Consider the following 23,801-nt stretch of genomic DNA (forward strand, 5'->3'; position numbering starts at 1 on the left):
TCCTGGGAGGAAGAAAAATACGTTTCATGCATCAAGGAGAAATAGGACGGATTTATTTTCATCCCTCGGGTATTTCAATGTTGCTTGCACCGACACAATAACGAACGGCCAGTCTTTTTTCGATCCCAGCTGCATTTCTGCACGCACCCTTTCGAAAACCCTCCCCCGCCGAAATCTCACCAAGCCAACATCGACGACGCTCGATTCGAGATCGAAGAAGCCTCTCTCTCCCGCTTGCATCACCACCGCCCTCCGACATATACTCGTCGCGACGTCTTGTTCCCTCTCCATTGAGTGGAAACGACTAAAATAGAAATTCATCTTAGGATTTGCTGCAACATTCGTTTATTGCGGCCTCTTAACGATCGTCCCTCTTTTTTTCGTCACGATATATCGAGTATCGTCTTGGACGCAGCACTCACACCAAGAAAAAAAAAAAAAGAATACACCACCACCATACGCAACACCACTAACACCCATCACCCCCCGCAACAAATACTCTCGCTTCCCACGATCGATCCCCCATAACCACACACCACAATCATGGAGGCTTCATCACCATTGGCGGCTATGCACCGTCCCATGGCAATTCCTTCTTGGGGAAATAAGGATCTTTTCCGCCCTCGCCCCAACACCTTCGCTGGTGCCGTACCCATCAGTCTTCGCGAACACCTTCACAGGCCTGACAACTACTTCAACGTCAAGGACGTTCACGGTTCCTCGCCTGCTGCTAGCTTGGCTGCCGATCTCTCACAAAACTTCCGTCTGGACACCGAGGCAAGGTACGATGGCGTGCATCCGTTACATTTCTGTGGATAACCGTCAACTAACAAACGTTCTGTCTAGTCCCAAGTTTCCCACACCTCGTCGTGCCTTGTTCACATCAAACATGATGGGTGACGCGGATTCCTACGGTACGTTATTCTATGGTTTGCAAGCAGAAAAGACAGAAAAAGGACTAGGAAGCTGATGTGAGACCAGAATACGTGACTACGCCTCCTCTGCCCGAATCGTCACCTGCCCACGATTTGATGGATGTCTCGCCGTTGCCGCACAAGCTCCCGTTCATGACCCAGATCGCGATAACGTCACCGACCCCGGGATCAACCCCAACCGGCGAGGACGACGAGATGATGTTGGATTCGCCAGCCCCCATTCCTCGGCAGGCGTCGTTGGAGCCACCCAAGCCACTGGTAGCCGAGTAAGTTTGATTGCCACATTCCTCCTAGCTCAAGGGGTCGCGTCTAACTAAGGGGGCAGACGGAGAAAGCCAGCTTTGCGCCGGCCTTCCTTGACTCGGATGAAAGGCTACTCGACTAGTGGCGTTCCCGGCCGTTCCAACACAGACACCCAACTCCCCACTTTCCGATTTGGTGAGAATCGCTTGACGCATATGAACAGCGCAATGTCCCTGGGAGAATGCTTCGATGCTACATCACCCCCTCAAGAACGACGACCTCAAACTGCGAATAGCCCTACTCCTGCCGTGCCTGGTGCCGTTCGTCCTCGTCCTCAGTTCTCCAGCCTCTCTGGTAACCGCAACAGCCCTTTTGGCAACGGTCACAGCCGTCGCCCTTCCAATCCCTTTATGCGTCCCCGCAAGCAGTTCCGCCGCTCTTTGAGCATGTTTGAGCACCCTGGCGATGTTGCCAAGGCAAAGTCAGAAGGCGGCGACTCCTCGCCTACCACCCCAGAGTCTGTTACCAGCATGGACGCCGATGATGTCCAGGAGCCCATCCTGCCTCACTTCCTCGCCGATGACCCCACGGACACCATTCCCCGGATAACAAAGGCCACCATGATTGATCTCTTGGACGGAAAGTACAGTGACAAGTTCGACCAGAAAATGATCATTGACTGCCGTTTCGAGTACGAGTACGAGGGAGGACACATTGACGGAGCTGTCAACTACAACAGCAAGGACCTCCTCGCCTCCCAACTGATCCAACACCCCATGCAAGGAAGAACAATCCTCATCTTCCACTGCGAATACTCGGCGCACCGCGCCCCCATGATGGCTCGCCATATCCGCTCCGAGGACAGGACTGTCAACGCCGAGCACTACCCGCGACTCACATACCCTGACGTGTATATTCTTGAAGGAGGATACAGCGGCTTTTACGCCGAGCACCGTTGCCGTTGCTATCCCCAAAACTACGTGGAAATGTCGGATGAGGCTCACCAGCGCACTTGCGAACGCGAACTTGGCCGCCTCAAGAACCCTCGCAAGGGCTTCGGCAGAGCGCAAACATTTGCTTTTGGCTCGCGCGACTCTTGCGTGGACCAATCACCCACCGCTCCCGCGCGCCCCAGTGGCCTCAGACCCAGCATCAGCTTCCGACAAGATCCCATCGCCATGATTGGCAACTCTCCAATCCTCGGCGAACGATGCCATGCACGACGCATGGCGTCTTACTAGCACATACATATTTTGCGCCCCTCCCACACCTACTGTCTGCTGCACATTGTGGAGGGGTGAGATCTCCTTGCTTGGCAAGGGGGGGAAATTCGAGATCTCCGCAGACTTCGAAGCTGTCCATTGTTTTGTCGACTATTCGCTCGACATCCCTAATAGGGCGAACCACAGCAGCCTGATTGTCGATGTTTTTCGCGTCTCTTCCTGCACATGTTCAACAATCCCTATTCGATTCGACTGCCTATATTTCCACCCTTACCAATCCGGACTACACAGCAGCTAACGCAACGCTCGCGGCCGCGATGACTTCAATTGTTACGCTAATAGAACTTCGTTATGAGCCTCGTTCTGCAACTTGAACATACAACAAAACCAACAACCCGGCATTAGACGCATTTGGCATATTTGTCCCCGCATCGCCTCGACATGGTTGTACGGAGTCCACTTTGGATCTGGCATCTTGGGGTGGCTCCCTGTCGGCATTTTACAGCATTGTCCTTGGTTTTTTTTTGTTTCTTTTTCCTTTGTCAAAGACTTCTGCATCCCGCCGAGGAGGATGGTTTGCAACCCAACACAAACACACACACACACCAACAAACACACGACAACGACAAAACCACCACCACCGCTTGTCTGTCTCCACAGATTTCGGACGCGGGAGCATTTCAGTATGACGTCTCGGTCTGTCTGCTCTCTGTCGGAATCTCCACATATTTTTGGAGCATTATTTCTCGGACCATCCTTCCCTCGGCGGACCCTTTTTCCTTTGTGCTCAACTCGGTCCATTGACCATCTTCACCTGATACCACACACCTTTCTATCCACACGCCGGATACCCGACATCCTTGTCATCGGATGGCACTCACCTCTCGACACCCATTCCCTTTACATTTTTTCAAAACAGAAGCCCCACGGACCTTTTTTCTTCCGATGGCTGAGCTTCATGGAGGACTACACCTCCTTGTGTATATTGTAGGAGTAGCTGCGAAAGAACGCATGCAAAGAGCGGAGAAGCTAGCACAGTGGATGAAAAGCAGTTGCTTGGGAATGCCTTGTAACATTGGCCAATGGGGGAGATAGCGCTGCAAGCTTGGAAGCTGGATTGGTGCAATACCGGCATGGGTGAATCCATTGCCTCTTTCTGTACATTACTGGCGGTGCAAAGACAAAAAATTGCCAACCAAAAACCAATGGTCCATGGTCGGATCATTGTGGGCTAGCTCATAACAATTGAATGAAAATACACACAAACAAGAAAACACGCTCATCATTGCTTTGACTCGTGGGACATGTGCTCAAGGCGCGGCTATGATGGTGTATGCGCGCGCGCGTGCTTCTCTACGCGTGTGGATGTGCTCCCTCTGTTGTGTGCGAGCGCATTTGTCTGAGCCTCTTTTCCGATGAACACCCCCAAGGCCGTTGAGATCGCACTGGGCTGATGCCTGGATCGTCTGTGCGAAACTATGAGGTCCGAGGTTTTTTCTTGCTGTTCTGGTTCGTCCCGAACTGTGGGTTATGGTGTTTCGAAACTTGAGGGCCCGATCCCCGAGTTCCTTTCCCCCACGGACGCCAGAATGATCAGGAACCCCTCGCGAGCCCCCGTTGTGGTTCTTTTTAGACTTCGTATTGAGGCTCTATCCGTATGTACTATGAGGTGCGTTCTCAAGTCTGCAGGGAAGCTCCCGTGACCGCCTGACCCGTCTCGAGTTTCACGATTTAACGTCAGCTTTGACTGGTGTTCTTTTTGACCCGACGCGAGAGGTCTTCTGTGACATCGTGGTCTTTTTTACCCATGTCTAGATTCTATGGATGGGGAGATTTGGCAGTTGGCAGATGACGGTGGTATCAGTTCAGGTCCTATTGCCCCCCTTCGCTTCCCTTGCTTCCCTTGCAATGCCCAGTGGAATGGTAGGTAATGAAGGGATTGGGCTCTCGTGGGGTTGGGTTATGATGCAAGTGAGAGAGAGCCTCACGGGAACCCTCGCACGCCTTGATCTGCTTGTTTGCTCGGTCCCCCCTCTCCAACTCCCGAAGCTAGGGTCGGGTTTACTCCTTAGTTCATACGTAGTCTCCGCGCTAGGATCTCTCTTCTTCTGTGTTTGTGGTTCTGGTCTTGGAGACCTATTGTTAGAGTCTTTGGGTTTCTTTAGTTGTTTTGGGGCTTTGGTTGTCTCGCGTGTTCTACTGAGGTAAGGTTGGGATAGGTAAGGCGGGTCGAAGATTGCGATGTTTGGTTCGTTCTGCCGAATGTTCTAGCGTGGAAGCGTGGCTTTGTTCTTTCTTCCCCTTTCCTACCTTCTTACCCTCCGCGCCAGCCCAATGTCCCATCAGCCTAACGTCTGTTGCTTATTTTTGGGATAGATGGCGAGATGTGGCTTTCCCTTGGAGTGGGAAAGGGGGGCGTAGGCACGCGAGCACGCGAGCGAAGTAATGATTCAGGCCTAACGGTCTTTTCTTTGATTGCTGAGAAGTGCGCCAATTCCTCACTCGTTCATTCATTGATACAGTTATTGCTCTCCCCCCCCATTGAGGAATGGAGAGGAAGGGGTCCTCTTGGGGAATTCTTGGGCAGATTTTCAATGACAGGAGAGGAGAGGGAATAGTCACTTGACCGAGTCTGGAACTAATGTCACTGGACCTTTTTGTTTTCTCTCCACCTTGTTGTGATATTCACGACATGGGGAATTCAAAGAGATGAATAGACTCCATACAAACAATTAGTCTGGTGTGTGCGAAGCTTTTCTTACTATTCAACTCAAAGAACCACGCGGCGTGTTGCCGTTTCCGGCCAAGGTTTTGAACGTATCGTATCGTGTCATGGTCAGGACTTGGTGCGCACGACTCGAGTTGCGGAACGACGAGTTTTCCCCTTATTCATCACAAATACCTCACTAACTCTTTCGTTCTCGGTCGAGAAAAGAGAAGAATGAATGGAAACAGACTACTGATTGTGTAAACGGGATTAGCGTCCGTTCATCGACAAAAGTGATTACTAGGTAGTGCCGCGACTGGAGACGGCGAAGTCAAGAAAGTTCAAGTTTAGAGGCGGGCAGACGCGTTTGTTGGTGCTAAGGTAGGTAGGTATTGTGGTACTATTGTTTGAAGCCATATGGGGGGATTCGCTAGGCTCCCATAGAACCAAAAAATCCGCTCAACAGCTTGACTGTCTGTTTCAATGCTATTTCTTTGTCCTTTCACTTGTTCTACGGACTCGGCGTTGGGGGAGAGAATATCTACTTCACCTACTCAGGTAAGGTAGGCAACGTGCTAGGTGAAGTCACTAGCCAAGAAAAGACAGACAGACCAACCTCGCACCACCGGCTAAACCTGAGAGCCCGCCCGAGTTACCAAGGGTTTCAACGTGTGCTTCCCGGATAGGAAAGCTCACCGAAGGGGTTGAAGAAGGATGGAAAGAAGAAAGACGTTTGGGCGTTCTCTTGTTTGTTTTGGTTTTTGGGTTCGGGTTCTTCGTGGCTTCTTTGAGCCGCGCGCTCTCCCTTGCGTCGTGGTTCGTCAGTGGCTGTTTTCCCTCCTCTTTTAGGATCCAAGCGAGCCAAGGTTGCCGAAATTTGCCTTGAAAAGAGTTCAGCCACTTCCGTTGTGGTGTACATTCTTTCTCGTGTGAGACTTGTCTCAGAGGTTAGAAATGCCCGTAATCAATCACTAGGTAGTTGAAGCAAGCGTTCGTGGGGGGGGCTACGGTGAGGGGATGTCAATAGTTGTGACTTAGTTTTTCGTTGTCAACTCTCAATTACCGGTAGTCTCACCTCAGCTGAATCTTTTGTTTGTTTTGAACCTCTTGAGCCGTATAGCTTGGGAACTGGGTGCTATTTCCGCTCCTTTGCTGGTGGATTCTGGAAAGTCTAATGTGTAAACTCATGATTTAGTCTCACGATTTTACGGTGATTTGCCGCCGAGAAGGCATTTGTGCATTTCGGGAAGTGAAATGGCCTTGGCCATCTCAGTTGGATGTCACTGTTGTCTTGAAACTTATCCCGTCCGAGGTTAGAATCTCGAGAATAGGGAAAAGTGGTAAACGGTGACTCGACAAGAGAGAATAGCCCAAAAGGGAAAAAAAAAGGTCTAGGTCTCGGTCTCAGTCTCCCTTGCGGGTATGTCCCGAAAAGGCTCTGGCAGTCAGTTTCCCGTCCGGATACTTTTGCCTAGGGTAGGTAGTCTGCTGACAAAACAGGGTCCATCCGTGGCGGCAAGCAAGGGAGAAGCTTATTCAGGCGGCGACATCGACTTTGCATATGTTTGGTTTCTTCATGATGGGAAAAAGCTGTTCATGTGGGGTTTCTAACGAGGCACTACGGTTGCTATGTTGCATCGCTGCATCATTGGCTTCATCGGAGACTTTGAAAGATGAAATTGGGATCCGTGATGGGATCCACAACTCGAATCACATGCCTTGGTGAAATGAGCAGAGATGAGATTTGACGAGGACAAGAATGATGAAGACGATTCAGAAAAACTTTTTGAGGCCTAATTCGCCTGTCTATGAAGGTCCAACGTAGCCCCTAGGCGACGAAGCAACGTAGTTTTTCCCAGTATCCCCGGTTCGAAAGGAGCTGTGGATAGATATGCTCCCCGTAATATGCCTCAGCTCGTAGAAAAAGCAACGTCGAAAAAACAAATGATAGTCTCTCCCTACTACCGATCTGCTTATATAGCGAAGATATGCAGGTTACCTGGGTATCCCCCCAAACGCCACCCATGCCCAAATGCCATGCCGAAAAAATGATTTAACCATGCTCAAACTCGTTCAACACCCTCCAGTGTCGCCGCTAAATGTGCCGCGCGCCTCACTGAAGCGCAAAATCCCATTCCTTGAAGGACTCGCGGAGAGCTGCCACGTCCTTCTCCTCTTCCTCCTTGGTCTGCGTGCAGTCCTGCCAGACGAAACGCTTCTCGAGGCCGAGGAGCTTCGCCACAACCTTACGCGGATACTGCAAATCGAAGCGCATGTTGGGATCGAGCTTCATGACGAGACTAGAACCCTTAATTCTGTCTTCGCCATCATCTGCCCATATCCAGATGCGGAAGTAGTCACCAAAGTCGGCCTGGTCCTCATACGAGATCTCGCGGCTCTCAAACTCGGGATACTTGAGGTTCTCGGCCTCAACGCGGAAGCCGGCCTCGGCAAGACCCTTGTAGACAAAGTCCGCGGGAATAGGGTGGAATTGCCAGTGAGCGTGAATGTTGCGACCGCGGCTGATTTCCCAGGTGATGGCACCCAGCTTGCGGTTCGACTTGGTCGATACCATGGCCTGAAGGGCCTCGCGGAAACGAGTCATCTCCTTATGGGTCTTCTCCGCCTCCTCAGGAGCATAGCTCTCGACGCCAGAGGAGTGAACGGTCGGCGTGTGCGCGAGAGGCGTGATGATGACGTGGCCAGGGAAGTTGATACCGTGTTCCTCAAAGGTCTGGGACGTGGCTAGAGGGCCCTTGGCAGTAGCAAGATAGCTGTCTTCGCCAATGGTGCAGACCATGTGGGTATCGAGGTTGGGGTTGCTTAAGCAGAAGAAGCATCGGTCCGGCCCAGGGGGAGGCGATTGACGTCGACGCTTGTTCCCGCGGCGATGATGGCGGCCATCGTCGTCTCCGTTGGCGAAGCGGCTGTAGGAGCCCTCGTCCTGCGCCCGCCTCTTTGGCTTTCTCTGGCTGAACGGCGTCAAGGTAGAGTTGGCGGGTTTCTCGACATTGGTTTCGTTGAGGGCGATTGTGAATGCATACAGCGCCTTCGCCTTGACCGCGTTTCCGTAGGGGGCCATCGATATGAAGCGAGTTACAGCCGCGTCCTCTGCGCCTTCCTCGAGAGGGTGCACGAAAGGCTCCCGCTCGTAGAAGAACTCAGTGGGCGAAGATGAGAAATGATATCGGGGCTTCAAGGTTGCACACAGCTCAGCAATCTCAGAAGTGCTCTCAATCGCTGCCTGATTCTCCGGGGTAAGCGCGACCTTGGACCCCGTCCAGACACTAGCTGGCCAGACGGTCGTAAGTAGGATGTCGGCTTTATTTGCGCCCTTCAGCGACTTCGCATCATCCGCGGTGTGGAACGGAAGGTGTTGCTCCTTCGATTGCCCGCCCACCATATCTTTGTCGAGTTTTCCACCGAGTGCAACAATTCTGACCCCCTCTGACGTCTTGGTGATACTTCGTTTTCCGAGAAAGTGGAGGTTCTCGCAGATTTCCTCGTCGGCTTCGATCTTGGTAATAATCTTGGGGGGAAGGGGCGCTGTGCCGACAGTGAAGTAGACAGGAAGGGGAACCTTCAGTTCGCCTTTGAGAAGTGAATCGACCGTGGCATCGTCTTCGCTGCTGAACAGATTGCCTGTGACGATGGCAAAACTGAAGCTGTTCTTGGCGTGGAGGGTCGCAAGCTTCGTGAAGGCAGGCGTCAGCGAGCCAATGAGGCTTCCCAAAACAATTCTACAAGCTTTGATTAGTCTAAACCTTTGCGCATTTACACTTGCAATTCGTGTGATACTTACACCTTGGGTGCAGCCATTGCGCCTCTAGACTTTTGGTGCAGAAGTTGAAGCTGTGTGGCTGGAGGTAAGGTTGTTGGTGGAGGAAGAAGCTCGAGGTGGAAGATGCGACCGAAAGATGCGCGCGACGAAAGTGATGTGGGCCCTTTATATCCAAGCTCAACTATTGGATGAGACCCACTAAAGATACTGCTTATCAGTCTATCGCAATCGGCCGACCTTCTGCCGATAGAAAAAAAGTTCAATTTTCTGGCTGAGCTCTGAAGAGTTGGCGGGGGACTTTTTTTTTTTTCGCGATCAAGCAGTGAAGCTGGGAGGCGATCACGACGGGTTCTTGCGCACTACACCTGTCAAACCGCCCAACATGCCTTCCACTTCATCAGGGCGGATCATAAAGTCCCGAAAGGGCAAAAACTTGACTCCGCACTCAAAGAACCACCGGTGGGAGTCATTCGCAGCCAAAATCGCGAAACTCAACGCACTCGATCCTCTGCGAAAAGTCCGCCGACACGACCTCGAAGCCGAAGACCTCGAATCTACAACCTCCTACTTCCGAACAGGCCTGCAGAAATGGTCGGAACTTAATATCTACAAAGGCTTCTACGACGTCAAGACGAAAGCATGGTACATGAGCGAGACGCTGGCCCAGATTCTGCACCATGAGGAGAAGATCTTCGATTTGTTGGCCGAGGCGCTGGCGAAGCAGGATAAGGAGATGCTAGAGCCGCTCCTGGAACTGCTCACAGCATTCGCGCATGATATCGGAACCAGGTTCGAAAAGTACTACGCAAAGTCTCTAGATCTAATTGTTGCCATTGCCGCCAAGCCCCAGGACGCCGACGTTATCGAATGGACCTTCGCAGCGCTGGCTTTCCTGTTCAAATACCTGTCTAGGCTAATCGTGCCTAATCTGCGACCAACATATGATGTCGTGGCACCTCTCTTGGGAAAGGCTCGCCATCCCCCTCACATTGCCCGTTTCTCCGCCGAGGCTTTGAGTTTTCTCATCAAGAAGGCTGCAGCGCCTGGACACCGAGAGACCGCCCTCACCGCGATTGTCAGTCACGCGAGAGACGATCTCCGGAGCGCCGTCGGCGAGCGCTCATTCCAGCTGTACCAGGATGGTCTCATGACCATGTTCGCAGAGGCCATGAAGGGTCCCGGCCAGACCATTCACTCGACCGGACCGGCCCTATTCGTGTCTCTACTCAAGGCGATACCTGAGACGGAAGCCGATCTCACTCAGACTACGACCTGGACCGACTTGGTATGTGGTGTTTTGACCAGCATTATCCACCACTCCAACGATAAGGACCTCGCCGACGTCCTTGAGGCGATTCAGGAGCAAGTTAAGGCGACTTTGAACGACTCCAAGCCAAGCAAGACTTGGAAGTTTGTCCCATTGATCCGGGCTCTTGGCACAGCAGCGGGTGTTCGCCACGGGAACCGCATCAGCAATTGGCCCGTTCTCGTTGAAAATTTGACTGCCATGTTGGTTTCTACGGCACATCACGCCCCTGAGGTGACAGATGATAAGCTGGATCTTGTGTGGAAACATGTTATTGTCAATGCTGCGATTGTCTGGCACCAAGCGCCGGTTGAAGCACTTATTCCCTGCATCAAGGATTTCATGAACGCACTCCAGAGGGAGAGGCTTATGAGGTGGTACATCCCCTTCTGTGCCTACTTCTCCCAACTAGATTCGACACGATTCCGAAGTCTATTCCAGACGTATTTCCAAAGGTATGTGCCGTCACTCAGCCGTGAAGCTGCCCAAAGCTAATCAGACCTAGATTCATCGTCAGTCACTGGTCTGATGGCCAAAACGAAGATATGCTGTGTGTTTTCCTTCCTCGCATGGTGCAAAACGGAAGTCTACCTTCGCCGGGAGCAAAGGAGACTTGTAACCTCCCGCGCAGCTGGCAGGACCAGATCGTGTCGAAGTTTGAGCGACTCGAAAGCACACCGTTCCCGGAGCGCGGAGCGTATGATAAGGATCCGCAAACATGGAGAGACAGATGCTTGCCAAAGTACTCTGCCCTGTTGGATCTCCTTTTCTCGACGACTGTTCACCCGTCTGCCAACGCGAAGATTGCGGAACTTCTACTTCGGAAACTGAGGCTGGCACTCAAGCCTTCAACCACACTGGCGTCAGACGAGGTACACTTCAGCATCAGCCAAGGTTTCCACGCGTACCTGCGAATGAGCAAAGCAGCGGGCCCGGTTGATCCAGCCTTGGACCCGCTTCTTCGTGCTGCTCTCCCTAGGTTCAGCCGTTCGGTGGGCTTCTTGGAGGCTTATCTGACCTATACCGAGCTCTCACGAAACCAACCGCCTCCCGTCGACCGTCAGAGCAGTGACAGCAGCGAGGGCTCAGAAGAGGATCCAGTCGTTGAAGCCCTTATCGAAAACCTCTCGGCCCCTTCGCATGAACTCCGTCTTGCGTCTCTCAAGATCCTACAGCAGTTCGAGTCACTTCCCGATGAACACCATTGTCTCACTCTTATGCTAGACATCGGAAACACCCCTTTGGAGCCCTCTAGCTTGAGAAATATCGCGATGCATCTTCGCAAACTCGGCCAAAATTACTCACAATTGAGCGAGAACTCCTGGCTCTTGAAGGCAATTCCCTCCTTCATGTTCGGCATGCTGACGGTCAAGCTCTCCCCATTGTGGGACGATACCATTACAGCCTTGAAGTTGGTTGGCGCTACCAAGACTGGCGAGGAGGCTATTGCGACAACCGCGTTTAGTTGGTTGGAGACTCCTTCTCCAAGGTGGTCTGGACCGCTCAGTCAGCCCACACTCCAGGGTCGCCAAGCCATCACCGATTTTGACTGCCAACACATGCAAGAGCTCTGGAGCACGGCGGATGAGGTGGAGCAGGTTGTCAACAACGCCATCGACCTCATGCTACAGTCATTTGACAAGCAGCAGGAAACTGTCGAAGCTCACGCCGGCAATGCTCGAGCACAGGCATTGAAGGTGCTTACTGCCATGCCTCACTTTGCGGAAAAGCGCTCCCGCAAACTCGTACCCTTTTTCCTGTCTTGGGCTGCCGTTGATGAAGATAACTCGTCAGAAAGCCAGGATGACGAGGACGCTGAAGTCAAGAGCGAAGACTGGTCTCTTTACGATCGCAAGGCATTGGTTGGTGTTTTCGCTCTCTTTATCAACCCGAAAGTGCTCTACCAGCATGAAAGGGTCTACACTGCACTGCTTCACCTCATGGAGAACGGTGACGTGGAGGTGCAAAAGCTGGCGCTGAAAGCTATCCTCTCCTGGAAGCAAGCTGGCGTCCGACCTTACCAGGAGAACTTGGAGTACCTCCTCGATGAAGCTAGATTCAAGAACGAACTCACAGTCTTCCTCCAAGGCGAATCAACGATTCAGCCTGAACACCGCGGAGAGCTTATGCCTGTTCTTCTGCGACTGTTGTACGGACGGACTATCTCCAAAAAGGGTGTTTCCAGCGGTCGGCATGGTCTTCAGGCCACTCGTTTGGCCGTCTTGAGAACCCTCAGCGTTGAAGATACAGGCAGCTTTTTGGACATCGCTATTGGGTGTCTGAAAGGAGCCCGTGTTGTTGACGACTCCGGCTTCCGCACCAACCTGTTTGACCGAGAAATTCTTCCTGTTCGCAAACAGACTGGTTTCATGAACATGATGCTACCCCTTATCAATGAACTTGGTCAGCACGTGGGTCCCTATGTTGAGAAACTGCTCAATCCTGTTCTGTACTGTCTCATCTTTGCCTGCCGACGGCTCAAGGAGTCCACTACCGTCGAGTCAGATGAAGAAGTGGAGGAAACGAACGAGGAATCTCAGGAGTCTCTGCTCAAGACCATCCGGACTGTCGGTGTCAAGTGTCTCATTGCACTGTTCCGTAATGCGCAAGACTTTAACTGGACTCCATACTCTGAACCTATCGTCAACGAGGTCGTTGCTCCCAGGATTGAGAAGCTCCCTGTTGAGACGGCTCAATCAATCTCAAGCATCATGCAGCTTGTCTCGACTTGGTCTCAGCTGCCAAAGGCAGCACTCTTTATCTCGATCAACGACCAGATCCTGCCCAAGATTATAGAGTGCGTGTCGATGCCCAAGGCGAAGGAAAACGTCAAGATCTTTGCCCTAAGCATCATCCGCAACCTCATCAAGCTGGCAGAGGCACCCGCCGTGGAATCAGAGTTCAATGAGCTCATCCGTACTGAGCTTCTGGATGCCAACATGGAGCTGATGTTGAAGACCGTCACTACCACGCTGGAGACGCAGACCATGAGCAATGAACTGCTCGAGTCTTGCATTGAGACCATTGTCGAGCTTTCTCCCCTCGTTGAGACCTCAGCGAACGTGCGTGAGACACTCAAGATCGCAACTTTCCTCCTCAATCAGCCTCCGAGACGAGTCAACCCCAGAGCCAAGGGCAAGGTTCTCCTCATTCTGGAGCGATTCATCACCATTCTTAGCTCCGAGGAAGCGGAAGAGAAGACTGCCGATATTGCCATCTTTGAGACCCTGTCTTCTCTCTTTAGCTACTTCAAAGACAGGGACAACAGGCAATCTTTGGCCCGCGTCCTTGCAGTTTTGGCCGAGAAGGATACCACCCTCCAGGAGATTGCCGAAATCTGCCGCGACCTCAATGCCTTCGCACCGAACCGCATTGACGAGCCAGACTACGACAAGCGGCTCGCCGCCTTCAACTGCATCACCAACAAGGAAACGCCTTTCACTGTCAAACAGTGGCTTCCTCTGTTGCACAACTTGATCTACTACATTCGCTCCGACGAGGAGTATGGTATTCTGGCATCGAACTCTGCAGACTCCCTGCGAAAATTTGTCAGAGAGGTGGCGGCCTGCTCAGACGAGACATCCAAGAGCGGCTTCGAAACCCATCTGAAGACTATTCTGCTACCTTCTATCTACACTGGAGCTCGCGAGGAATCTGCCATCGTCAGGAGAGAGTACTTGAGAGTCTTCGGCTACATTCTTTCTCAGATGCCAACCTGGGAGCCTGTTGCGGATATGAAGGGGCTCTTGGTCAGTGATACGGAAGAGGAAACGTCTGAGTTGCCCTTCTTTTTCAACATTCTCAGTCCTGCGACTGCACGCCAGCTGGAAGCCATCAAGATGCTGAACTCTGTCAACGACACCTCGGAGTTTGGCAGCCAGAATCTGAGCCAGTTCTTCATCCCTCTTCTCGAGCACTTCATCTTTGGCCGTGCTGAAGGTAGCGACGACCAGGGCTTGGGTGCTGAGGCGACCAACACGATCGGCAACTTGGCTCAGTCTTTGGACTGGAAGCATTATCGTGTTATTCTGCAAAGATACATCAGCTACGTAGAGTCCAAGCCCAACAACCAGAAGCAGGTGATTCGACTGCTTGCTAAGTTCTGCGATGCTCTCGTTTTCGCAGTCGAAGAGAAGGGCGCCGAGGCGATGCAGATTGATGATTCAGAGACCTCCACGCCTACCAACAAGAGACTTGTACTCACGACTCCCAAGCAAGAAAAGCTCAGCAAGGACGTCAATAACCTCTTCCTTCCCCCTCTGGTCAAGCACATCCACGAGAAGGACGAGTCCGAGGTCAGTTACCGTGTACCCGTCGGTGTCATCATCGTCAAGCTTCTCAAGCTTCTGCCATCGGAAGAAATGGGTCAGAAGCTTGCTGGTGTTCTTACCGATATCTGCCACATCCTGCGCAGTAAATCCTGGGATGCCCGTGAGATGGCCAGAGACACTCTCGTGCAGATTGCGTCGGTCCTCGGCCCGACCTATTTTGGCTTCATCCTAAAGGAATTACGCGGCGCTCTCAAGCGAGGTTACCAACTTCATGTCATGTCTTATACCCTCCACTCGATGCTCCTCAAGGTCATTCCTCAGTTCCAGCAGGGTGATCTCGACTACACTCTCCGGGCAATTGTTTCGATCATCATTGACGACATCTTTGGCGCTACCGGCCAAGAAAAGGACGCCGAAGGGTATATCAGCGAGATGAAGGAAGTCAAGGCAAGCAAGAGTCAGGATTCCATGGAGCTGATTGCCAAGTCGGCCTCCATCAGCCAGCTTGTCGTCCTCGTCCACCCTCTGCAATCTCTCCTCATGGAGAAGGTGGATCTCAAGTTGGTCCGCAAGATCGACACGCTGCTGGCCAGAATTACCGCTGGGCTCATGCAGAACCCGGCTGCAGAGAGCCGTGACACTCTCGTCTTCTGCTACGAGGTTATTCAAGAAGTTTACAAGAGCAGGAAGCCAGAGGTGCAGCCCAAGATTGATTTCCGCCTGAAGAAGTACCTCTATCAGAAGGGCGTGAAGAAGGACAACTCTGGCACCGCTGGGAAATACACCTTCAAGCTTGTCAAGTTCACCTTTGACATCCTCCGGTCGGTATGGAAGAAGTACGAAAGCCTGCGCACTGGCGCAAACATCGCTGGCTTTGTGCCCATCCTCGGAGACGCCATCGTCGGCGAGGAGGATGATGTCAAGGTTGCGGCCTTCAAGCTTCTCACTGTGCTTGTCAAGGTGCCCTTCAACAATAACGAGGACATTCAGCTCTTCAAAGTCGCAGTCAAGGAGGCGACGAAGAGCATCTCTATGTCAACCTCAACCACAACCGACCTGTCGCAGGCGGCTCTGAAGCTGCTTTCGGTTGTCCTCCGCGAGCGCAAGGATATCCCCGTCAAGGACGCAGCCATCGACATGCTCCTCGGCAAGCTCAAGGACGACCTTACAGAGACGCTCTACCGTCACGTCACCTTCAACTTTGTGCGTTCCGTTCTCGAGCGCAAGATCGAGACGGCAGTCGTCTACGATACCCTCGACTACGTCGGCACCGTCATGATCACGAACGACGACAAGGATACGCGTGATCTGGCGAGAGGGGCGTTCTTCCAATTCCTCAAGGACTACCCGCAGAGAAAGGCCCGATGGGTGAAGCAGCTCAACTTCGTTGTCGCCAACCTGACGTACGAACGCGAAGGCGGACGCTTGTCTGTCATGGAGGTAGTGCACCTGCTTCTCATGAAGTCTGCGGACGACTTCGTGCAGGAGGTCATTTCCACTTGCTTCTTGCCCCTCGTTATGGTGCTTGCCAACGACGACAGCGAGAAGTGCTGTCTGGCTGCAGGAGAACTAGTCAAGGAGATGTTCCGCAAGGCCGATAAGGAGAGAACACAAAACTTCATGACGCTGCTCCGATCATGGGTTGAGCAGGAGGACAATCAAGCGGTGACCAAGCTAGCGCTGCAAGCTTTCGGTTTCTTCTTCGAGGCCAAGGAGCCCTCGTCCAAGCACAAGAAGGAGCTGGAGTTGGTTCTCGCCAAGATTGGAGAGGTTATTGGTACAGGCGATATCCGCGTTGCCGATGAAGACCTTGTTAACACGGTTCTTCGCGACCTTCAGGTACTGACGGAGAAGTACCCCGCAAGACTCTTGTCTACCGAGTCCAAGGAACTTTGGGGAGACGTCCGCGGCTGCCTCGTACACCCCGAGAACTCGGTCAAGCTTAGCGCTACCAAGGTACTGAGCACGTTCCTCGCGGACTACGCTGGCAAGTCGAGCAAAGCAGGCGAAGTACTCCAAGGATCTCACGGTCTGAACCTCGAGCTTGAGGACTTGGAGGAGCTCGTGAGGTTGACGCTGTACGCTTTGAGAACACCAGAGATTGACGACGCGCTTGCCGAGGAGATCAAGCAGATCTTGATCTTCCTCGGTCCCCGCCTACCCGTCAAGGTGCAAACCGTGCCCGAAGCAGACACTCTCGGCGACCGCGACGAAGCCGAGGCGGAAGAGGACAGAATCGAGGAGCACCGCAAGGATCTGCAGTACCTGTTTTGGAAGCTCTCGTCCATCCTACGCAAGGACGTCCGGCCCAAGTCGACCGCCATCACGCCCAAGACGGTCGCCATGGAGGTGTTGGAGACGATCTGCCGCCGCGTCCCCCAGGACCACCTCGAGCCCTCGTTCAAGACGATCCTCTACCCGCTGCAGAACCTCACGGACCCCAATATCCCCGTCCCGTACTCGACGGACGAGCTCTTCAAGACCAGGCTCGAGGCGCTCAAAACGAGGGCGCAGATCCTCATGGACTCGCTCCAGAAGAAGTTTGGCACGGCCGAGTACACGAAGCAGCTGCTGTCCATCAGGGAGGAGGTGCGCAACAGGAGACAACAGAGGTCGAGCAAGCGCAAGATTGAGGCGATTGCGCAGCCGGAGAAGTACGGCCGGGACAAGAGGAAGAAGACGGAGAAGAAGAAGGAGAGGAAGAAGGTCAGAGGCCAGGAGCACAAACAGCAGAGGCAGGCGTACAAGGGGTGGTAATCATCGTCAAAGAAGTTTTGCATGGGCTGGCGTTTCTGGAAGGAGGTTAAAAAGAAAGGGTTTTCAAGAGGGGTTTAAAAGGGTAGTATTTGTATAGTATAGGGGCTGGCATTGCCCGTTCATATGTGAGATCTATTCTATTGTTACATTGTGTCCCGCCTCCTTTTTGTGTTCCCATGAGTGTTGATGGGTATCCGGAACGCCTTTATATGCAGTCATCCAATCCATTGGCAAACCGAGGCCTCGGTTGCCCTCACCAAGTCTGCCATACATGTTGTACAAGTTTTACAGTCGTTCCCCAAGGGCCTTCAAACAGAAGAGCCTTCGAGCAGAAGAGCCTTCGAGCAGAAGAGCCTTTAAGCAGAAGAGCCTTTAAGCAGTCCCATCCTTCTTCGACTCCGCAGCTTGGGCCTCGGCATCGGCACCATCAGCAGCAGCAGCGCTCTCGTCGGGGTAAAACTCGATATCGCCATCCTCGCCCAGCGTGCCCCTCTTGACGAGCCTGCCCTTCTCGCGCATCAGATCCTCGACAGTGACCTTGCGATCGCCAAAGATGCCCAGGTGGTCGCTGATGATGTGGCGGTTGCGGCACGAGGGGCAGGTGATGAGGACGGAGCCGTGGTGGTAGCCTTGCTTGGAGACCTTGTGCCGGGAGCGGGTGTCGCACGGCACGCACGTGAAGTCGAGCTGGTAGTGCGGCGAGGTCTCCATGCGCATCTGGGCGGGCGTCTTTGCCTCGGCTTCGCGCGCTGCTTTGGGCTTCGGGACTGTGTGAGCGAAGCGCGCGGCGATTGTGGGTTGCAGGGGAGTAGGTGGTCTTTGTTGTTGTTGGAGGGCTGAGAGGATTGGGCTGTTGCGTTTGAAGGGTGAGGCGCTCGAGCGAGCTTGTCGCAACGCGGGCGCGAATCTTGTGAATGCTGAGCGCGAAGCCATTGTGATGTGTCGTCTGCGTTTTCGGAGGAGAGATGATAGTGGTGGTGGTGATGGCTTTGTGCTGATGTATTGCGGAAGCCTTTGGTGTAGAAGTTTGTAGGACAAGAGCTAAAGCTTGACTGAGCTGTTCTCAAAGTGGACTGGGAATGCCGTCATTTTTTTCTGGACTGTCACTGTTGCTCTTCAATTTTTTTCCCCCTGCAAAGAAAACGATGGAAACGAGCGCCACTTGTGGCGCAGGCGGGCTCTCTACGTAGTAGAGCGTTGGCACCAGGGAACCAATTAGAGCGCCGTGAGGCGCGAGGATGGAGGATTAGATTGATTGGATCCAACTGCCCGGTCGTGCCTTCCGCCTCACGCGTTGGAAGCGCGGATCATTCCGGCCTCGGGGCCTCGGGGCTCCACAGCCTTGCCCTGCTGTGGCTTTCGCTGAACGTGCGACTTACATCCCGAGATTGTTTCCTTCCTCGAGATGCTTTGTATTAAATTCCCCGACTCCTGCCGCAGAAACCGCAGTCCTTGACGCGGTCAACCTCTTCTGCTGTAGTCAGGCTGTCTTCTTCTTCCTCTCTTCACGGCCTTTTACCTCTATTTCATTACGAAGCGTTGCAGCCTGGCTCCTCTTTTTGTTCGGCATCCCTCAGTTGTTGCCCGCCACACTTTCTGACGAGAGCTACCCCGCCGCCACCGACTCAAGTTTCCCACGATAGCTTTCTCGACCTGAAACGATCAGCCAACCACGATCGAATTTTGCAGCGATAGTACGGATACGACTCGAAGACAAATACAGATACATACACGATGATTTCTGGTAGAGGTGGAGGGGGTACGGCCATGCGGGCCGGTCGCATTCGGCCCCCGCGCCGCCCCGGACGAGTAAGTCTTCCCAACTCCAGTCATGATCCACTGTTGTTAGCTGCAATGTGTATCTGTTGCCTCTTGCGCCCTACGTGATGATGGCTTCAGCGCCGCCAAGAGTGTTATGTCTATTACGACTGTGATCCTTGCATGCTTGTCGCTGTTCATCACGCACACATCATGTACATGCTGTTCAGGAACCGCCAACTTGCAAGGCGGCCGCTGGGATGTCCTTGATGACCACTAGCCTTTTCAGAATGCAAACTAATACGACAAAAGTTGACATCCGGCATCGATACGAGCGATTTCGAGCAGTGCTGGGATACACTGAAGCAAGCCCTGACCGACATTCACAACCAAAACTGCAGTACACTCTCATTCGAGCAGCTCTACCGAGCATCCTACAAGATAGTCTTGAAGAAAAAGGGGGAGATGCTGTACGACCGCGTGAAGCAATTCGAAGAGCAGTACTTCTCCGAACACGTCATCCCTGACATCGAAAAGCTGGTCACGGCCAACCTCGTTAGTGCTGCAATGGGTGGTGCGGCTACTTCGGTCAACGAACGACGCAAGATGGGCGAGCACTTTCTGAGCGGTGTCAGAAAATCATGGGAGCATCATAATACGTCAATGAACATGACGGCGGATATCTTGATGTACCTCGACCGTGGCTACACACAGGATGCTCGTCGGCCGTCCATCTACACCGCTACGATTGGCCTGTTCCGCGACCATATTCTGCGAGCATCACTGAACTCAGGAGGTCAATATACTGTATTCGATATCCTCAACTCGGTCATCCTCGATCACGTCAACATGGAGCGGGATGGTGATACTATCGATCGGCATTTGTTGCGCAACATCATAAGGATGCTCGACTCTCTCTACGAGTCGGACGAGGAGCAAGAGGCAGAGAAGCTGTACCTGACAGTCTTCGAGCCCGCATACCTTGACTCCGAGCGAGCGTACTACAAGCGTGAGTGTGAACGCTTGCTCCGAGAGGCTGACGCCGGCGCCTGGCTGCGGCACACTCAGCGCCGACTACAAGAAGAAAACGACCGATGCGATACTACTATCCATTATGAGACGAGAGAGAGATCCATCAAGGTTGTTGAGGACGAGTTGATTTCGGCGCATCTTGACGACTTTTTGAACCTCGAAGGAAGTGGGCTGAAGTCCATGGTCAATTACGATCGTGAGGAGGAGCTTACAATTCTCTACCAACTGGTATCGAGGGTTGATGCCAAAAAGGCGTCTCTCAAAAAGATTTTGTCAACACGGGTGGTCGAGCTGGGACTCGAGATTGAGCAGATGCTCAAGGAGACCAATTTCTCGGCAGCGTCTGCGCCGGCCGAAGGAGAAGACAACGAGGGTGGGGAGAAGGCGAAGGCGCTGAGCTCATCGGCTCAGCAGACGGCCGCGGCGATCAAGTGGGTTGACGACGTGCTCAAGCTCAAGGACAAGTTCGACAATTTGTGGAAAAAGTGCTTCCAAGAGGATTTGATTATTCAAACCTCGCTCACCAAGAGCTTTTCCGACTTCATCAACATGTTTACCAAGAGCTCCGAATACGTATCGCTCTTCATTGACGATAATCTTCGACGCGGCATACGCGGCAAGACTGAAACCGAAACCGAGGCGGTGCTGGAGAAGGCCATTACTGTGATCCGGTATCTCTCAGACAAGGATCTGTTTGAGCGTTACTACCAGAAGCACCTGGCCAAGCGTCTTCTCAACAACAAATCGGAAAGTCATGATGTTGAAAAGTCAATGATTTCTCGAATGAAGCAGGAGTTGGGCAACCAGTTCACAGCCAAGTTCGAGGGCATGTTCAGAGACATGGAATCGTCTGCCGAGCTGACTTCAGGCTATCGCGACCATATTAGGGGACTGGGCGATGTGTCTCGGAAGCAGATCGAGCTGGCTGTAAATATTTTGACTACCAACTCATGGCCTCCCGAGATCATGGGTCGCACGTCACAGTTTTCTGAAAGCGGTGGCTGTATCTTCCCCGACGATATCAAGCGCCTCCAGGAGAGCTTACTCAAGTACTACCTCACCAACCGCAGCGGCCGCAAGCTGACTTGGCTCGGGTCCACCGGTAGCGCGGATGTTCGGTGTACCTTCCCCGCGATTCCAGGAGGCAAGGGACCCCTGGCGCGAGAGCGTAAGTACGAGATTAACGTGCCGACGTATGGCATGGTGGTGCTGTTGTTATTCAACGAACTCGAGGAGGGCGAAGAGCTTTCGCTTGAGGAAATCCAAGCCAAGACCAACATCCCGATGTCAGATCTCGCGAGAACTCTAACTTCTTTGGCCATCGTTCCCAAGGCCAGAGTGCTCGCCAAGGAACCCGCTACCAAGGGCATCAAGGCCGGCGACAAGTTCAAGTTCAACGCCTCTTTCGTCAGCAAGACTGTCCGCATCAAGGCGCCCATCATCAACGCTACCAGCAAGGTCGAGGGCGACGAAGAACGGAAGGCAACCGAAGAGAAGAACAATCAGACTCGAGCCCACGTTATCGATGCCGCTCTTGTCCGCATCATGAAGTACGTTACTCACCACTTGGCTTATCCTCTTGCATACACTAACCCCATCATAGGCAACGCAAGGAACTTGGTCACTCGCAGCTCATTACAGAGGTCATTGACCAACTCAGCGGTCGCTTCAAACCCGAGATTAGTCTTATCAAAAAGCGAATCGAGGATTTGATTGTGCGAGAGTATCTGGAGCGCGTAGAGGATGCCTCGACGCCGACGTATCGCTACCTCGCCTAACAAGGAGAAAGCCCCTACCGGCCAGCCGCCTTTGGTGCGGTACAAAACGATGGACACGATTCTCATGATACAAGGATGTTAGAAGGGCATTTATGGCTGCATAGGGAGGGTTTAAGGGATTTCTAAAAAAATCAGGCATGGCGTTTTCCAGGTGGTTTGCTTGAGAAAAATGCACATTATTCGTCCGGAACACGGACACAGGGACGAGAGAGAGGTATCCCCTATGTGGTGGTTCTGGGTTACCGGGGGTTTCAGCCTTTGGGCGTGGTCAGACGAGTTCGGTTTCGTTGAAGCTGCTCTTCGTTGAAGGCGATTGAGTTTCAGGTCACTGACTCCCCCCGATGTCTACTTACGGGGGATTTGATCTGGACTTGAATGTACATACTTTGCTTCTTTTGCATGTACAGAATTCTAGGGCTACTTAACATGAACGGTCACGATATGTATGTCTCGCCAGGCGTATGGCAGTGGACTGACTATGCGCACTTGACTACTCGGTGGGCTCTCCAGGAACTTACTGTATAAGCAGGTCACAGCGAACTGTCCTTCTTTAAGTTGAAAGTCTCTCAGTTCCATAGTTGTACACTTTGCCAAATGCTAAGTTTTGTTTCCTTTCCTGCGTCCGTCTTCAACTGTGTTCAGAGACGGGATGTGATCAACAGGATCGCCTCCAGGTTATATACTATGTATATAGCCCTTTCGGACGCGATTACATCTGGCCCCCGCAAAACCTGTTAACCCTGCAGAGCAGATCTCATCGCCTCAAACTACATGTACGTGGAAACAATGCAAGCAACCCTTCCATCTGTATGGCTACCAGGAGGTTGAGTAAGTCTCTCACTTCCATGGTCTATAATCATATTGATTACAGGTCAAAAAAAAAATTAAGGGTTACAATCTCGAGAAGCCTTCAAATTTTGGTGTACTTCTCATGTAGATATGTAGGTTGCGCGGAGAGCTTGTCACACCAATAAGTTACTAGGCCCCCCCTTCGATTGGTAAGGGGATCGATGCGATCGGCGTCCCGGAAGGGGGGTTCGAGTCCACCTCACCCGGGCCACCTCGAAATGCGGTTGTTGGTTGATCTTGCGGGACGGCCGCAATGAGAGAAATCCGTACCAACAGCCAGTAGAGAAGCCAAGGAATACAGAAATGGCAAAGGCACGCAAGGGGGGGAAACCCTGGACACTTCACCTCTCAAGTTCCAACACTCGAAAGTTGAAAAGGAGCAGCAGACCGTAGGGAAGTGGGAAATCCAGGAATCATGATCACGGATGAAAGTAAGGGGATAAATGCATTGGGGGGGGGATATCTCGCACATCCGTAGTGGCATGGTATGATAAAGGGGGATACTATTGAAGACTGCAGAAGCCGGGGCGTTCTCTCTTTCCCAACTTGAGCTGCAGGATGTTTCTCTCACACACGCACGCATCTCACTCTGTCTTGTATTTCCCTCCCCAATCATGGGTAGGCAAGCAAGCATATGCATCAAGATGGAGACACGAAATAAAAATCCGTGAGACGCAAAGGCAAGACCGCGCCCGACGTAGGACCGCAGTTGAATTTAACCCGGATCTTCGGAGGCTGAGCTGAGCACCACCACTTTGGCAACTCACACACCCAACACTTGGCTGGGGCGCCCCCCTCTACTTCTCATACATCAGGCCACCACCACCACCACCACACCCTATGGACTCCCCATCCTGCGGGACCGTTTTTCATGCCATTGCCTTCGTTCGTTCAGAGTTTCTATCACAAGTTCGAATAGACACGTGTGAGAGATAGACAAGCGGTCTTCTCCGGTAAACTTTGAGCGCGCATATCTTTTTTGACAAAAAGCTTTCTACTCCGTAGGGTTCATGTGTGGAGTTCCTACGGATATGATGCGCGGGATTCCCGGGGGGCATTTCTGGCATCGGGAGCGTTGACCAGCTTGCGATCGGCGCCGAACCGGGGCTCAAGACTGAAGTGCAGCAGCTTGGTGCCAGGTGGGCTTCTTCTACACTAGTA

At 52.7% G+C, this 23,801-nt stretch overlaps 5 protein-coding genes across 5 annotated transcripts; 3 read left to right on the plus strand and 2 right to left on the minus strand.

Annotated features, from left to right (window-relative positions):
• Positions 1 to 543: 543 nt before the first annotated feature.
• On the plus strand, positions 544 to 2,419 carry MIH1 (m-phase inducer phosphatase; the record flags this gene model as incomplete). The annotated part of the gene is made up of 4 exons (XM_053188420.1): positions 544 to 782; positions 847 to 914; positions 982 to 1,201; positions 1,261 to 2,419. 4 exons carry the CDS (start codon positions 544 to 546, stop codon positions 2,417 to 2,419), a joined length of 1,686 nt encoding a protein of 561 aa, XP_053054382.1.
• A 4,802-nt stretch (positions 2,420 to 7,221) lies between these two features.
• Positions 7,222 to 8,927, minus strand: N0V96_004354 (uncharacterized protein; the record flags this gene model as incomplete). The annotated part of the gene is made up of 2 exons (XM_053188421.2): positions 7,222 to 8,848; positions 8,911 to 8,927. 2 exons carry the CDS (start codon positions 8,925 to 8,927, stop codon positions 7,222 to 7,224), a joined length of 1,644 nt encoding a protein of 547 aa, XP_053054383.2.
• A 344-nt stretch (positions 8,928 to 9,271) lies between these two features.
• UTP20 (U3 snoRNP protein) lies at positions 9,272 to 17,223 on the plus strand (the record flags this gene model as incomplete). The annotated part of the gene is made up of 2 exons (XM_053188422.2): positions 9,272 to 10,650; positions 10,701 to 17,223. The coding sequence occupies 2 exons, from the start codon at positions 9,272 to 9,274 to the stop codon at positions 17,221 to 17,223; spliced, it is 7,902 nt and encodes a 2,633-aa protein (XP_053054384.2).
• Positions 17,224 to 17,595: 372 nt separating this feature from the next.
• On the minus strand, positions 17,596 to 18,156 carry N0V96_004356 (uncharacterized protein; the record flags this gene model as incomplete). Its single annotated transcript, XM_053188423.1, has 1 exon — positions 17,596 to 18,156. The coding sequence occupies one exon, from the start codon at positions 18,154 to 18,156 to the stop codon at positions 17,596 to 17,598; it is 561 nt and encodes a 186-aa protein (XP_053054385.1).
• Positions 18,157 to 18,957: 801 nt separating this feature from the next.
• On the plus strand, positions 18,958 to 21,791 carry N0V96_004357 (uncharacterized protein; the record flags this gene model as incomplete). The annotated part of the gene is made up of 3 exons (XM_053188424.2): positions 18,958 to 19,032; positions 19,294 to 21,563; positions 21,617 to 21,791. The coding sequence occupies 3 exons, from the start codon at positions 18,958 to 18,960 to the stop codon at positions 21,789 to 21,791; spliced, it is 2,520 nt and encodes an 839-aa protein (XP_053054386.2).
• Positions 21,792 to 23,801: the final 2,010 nt, after the last annotated feature.

This window comes from Colletotrichum fioriniae, assembly GCF_027942845.1.
Source record: "Colletotrichum fioriniae strain IMI 355084 chromosome Unknown scaffold_4, whole genome shotgun sequence".
Lineage (NCBI taxonomy): Eukaryota > Fungi > Ascomycota > Sordariomycetes > Glomerellales > Glomerellaceae > Colletotrichum > Colletotrichum fioriniae.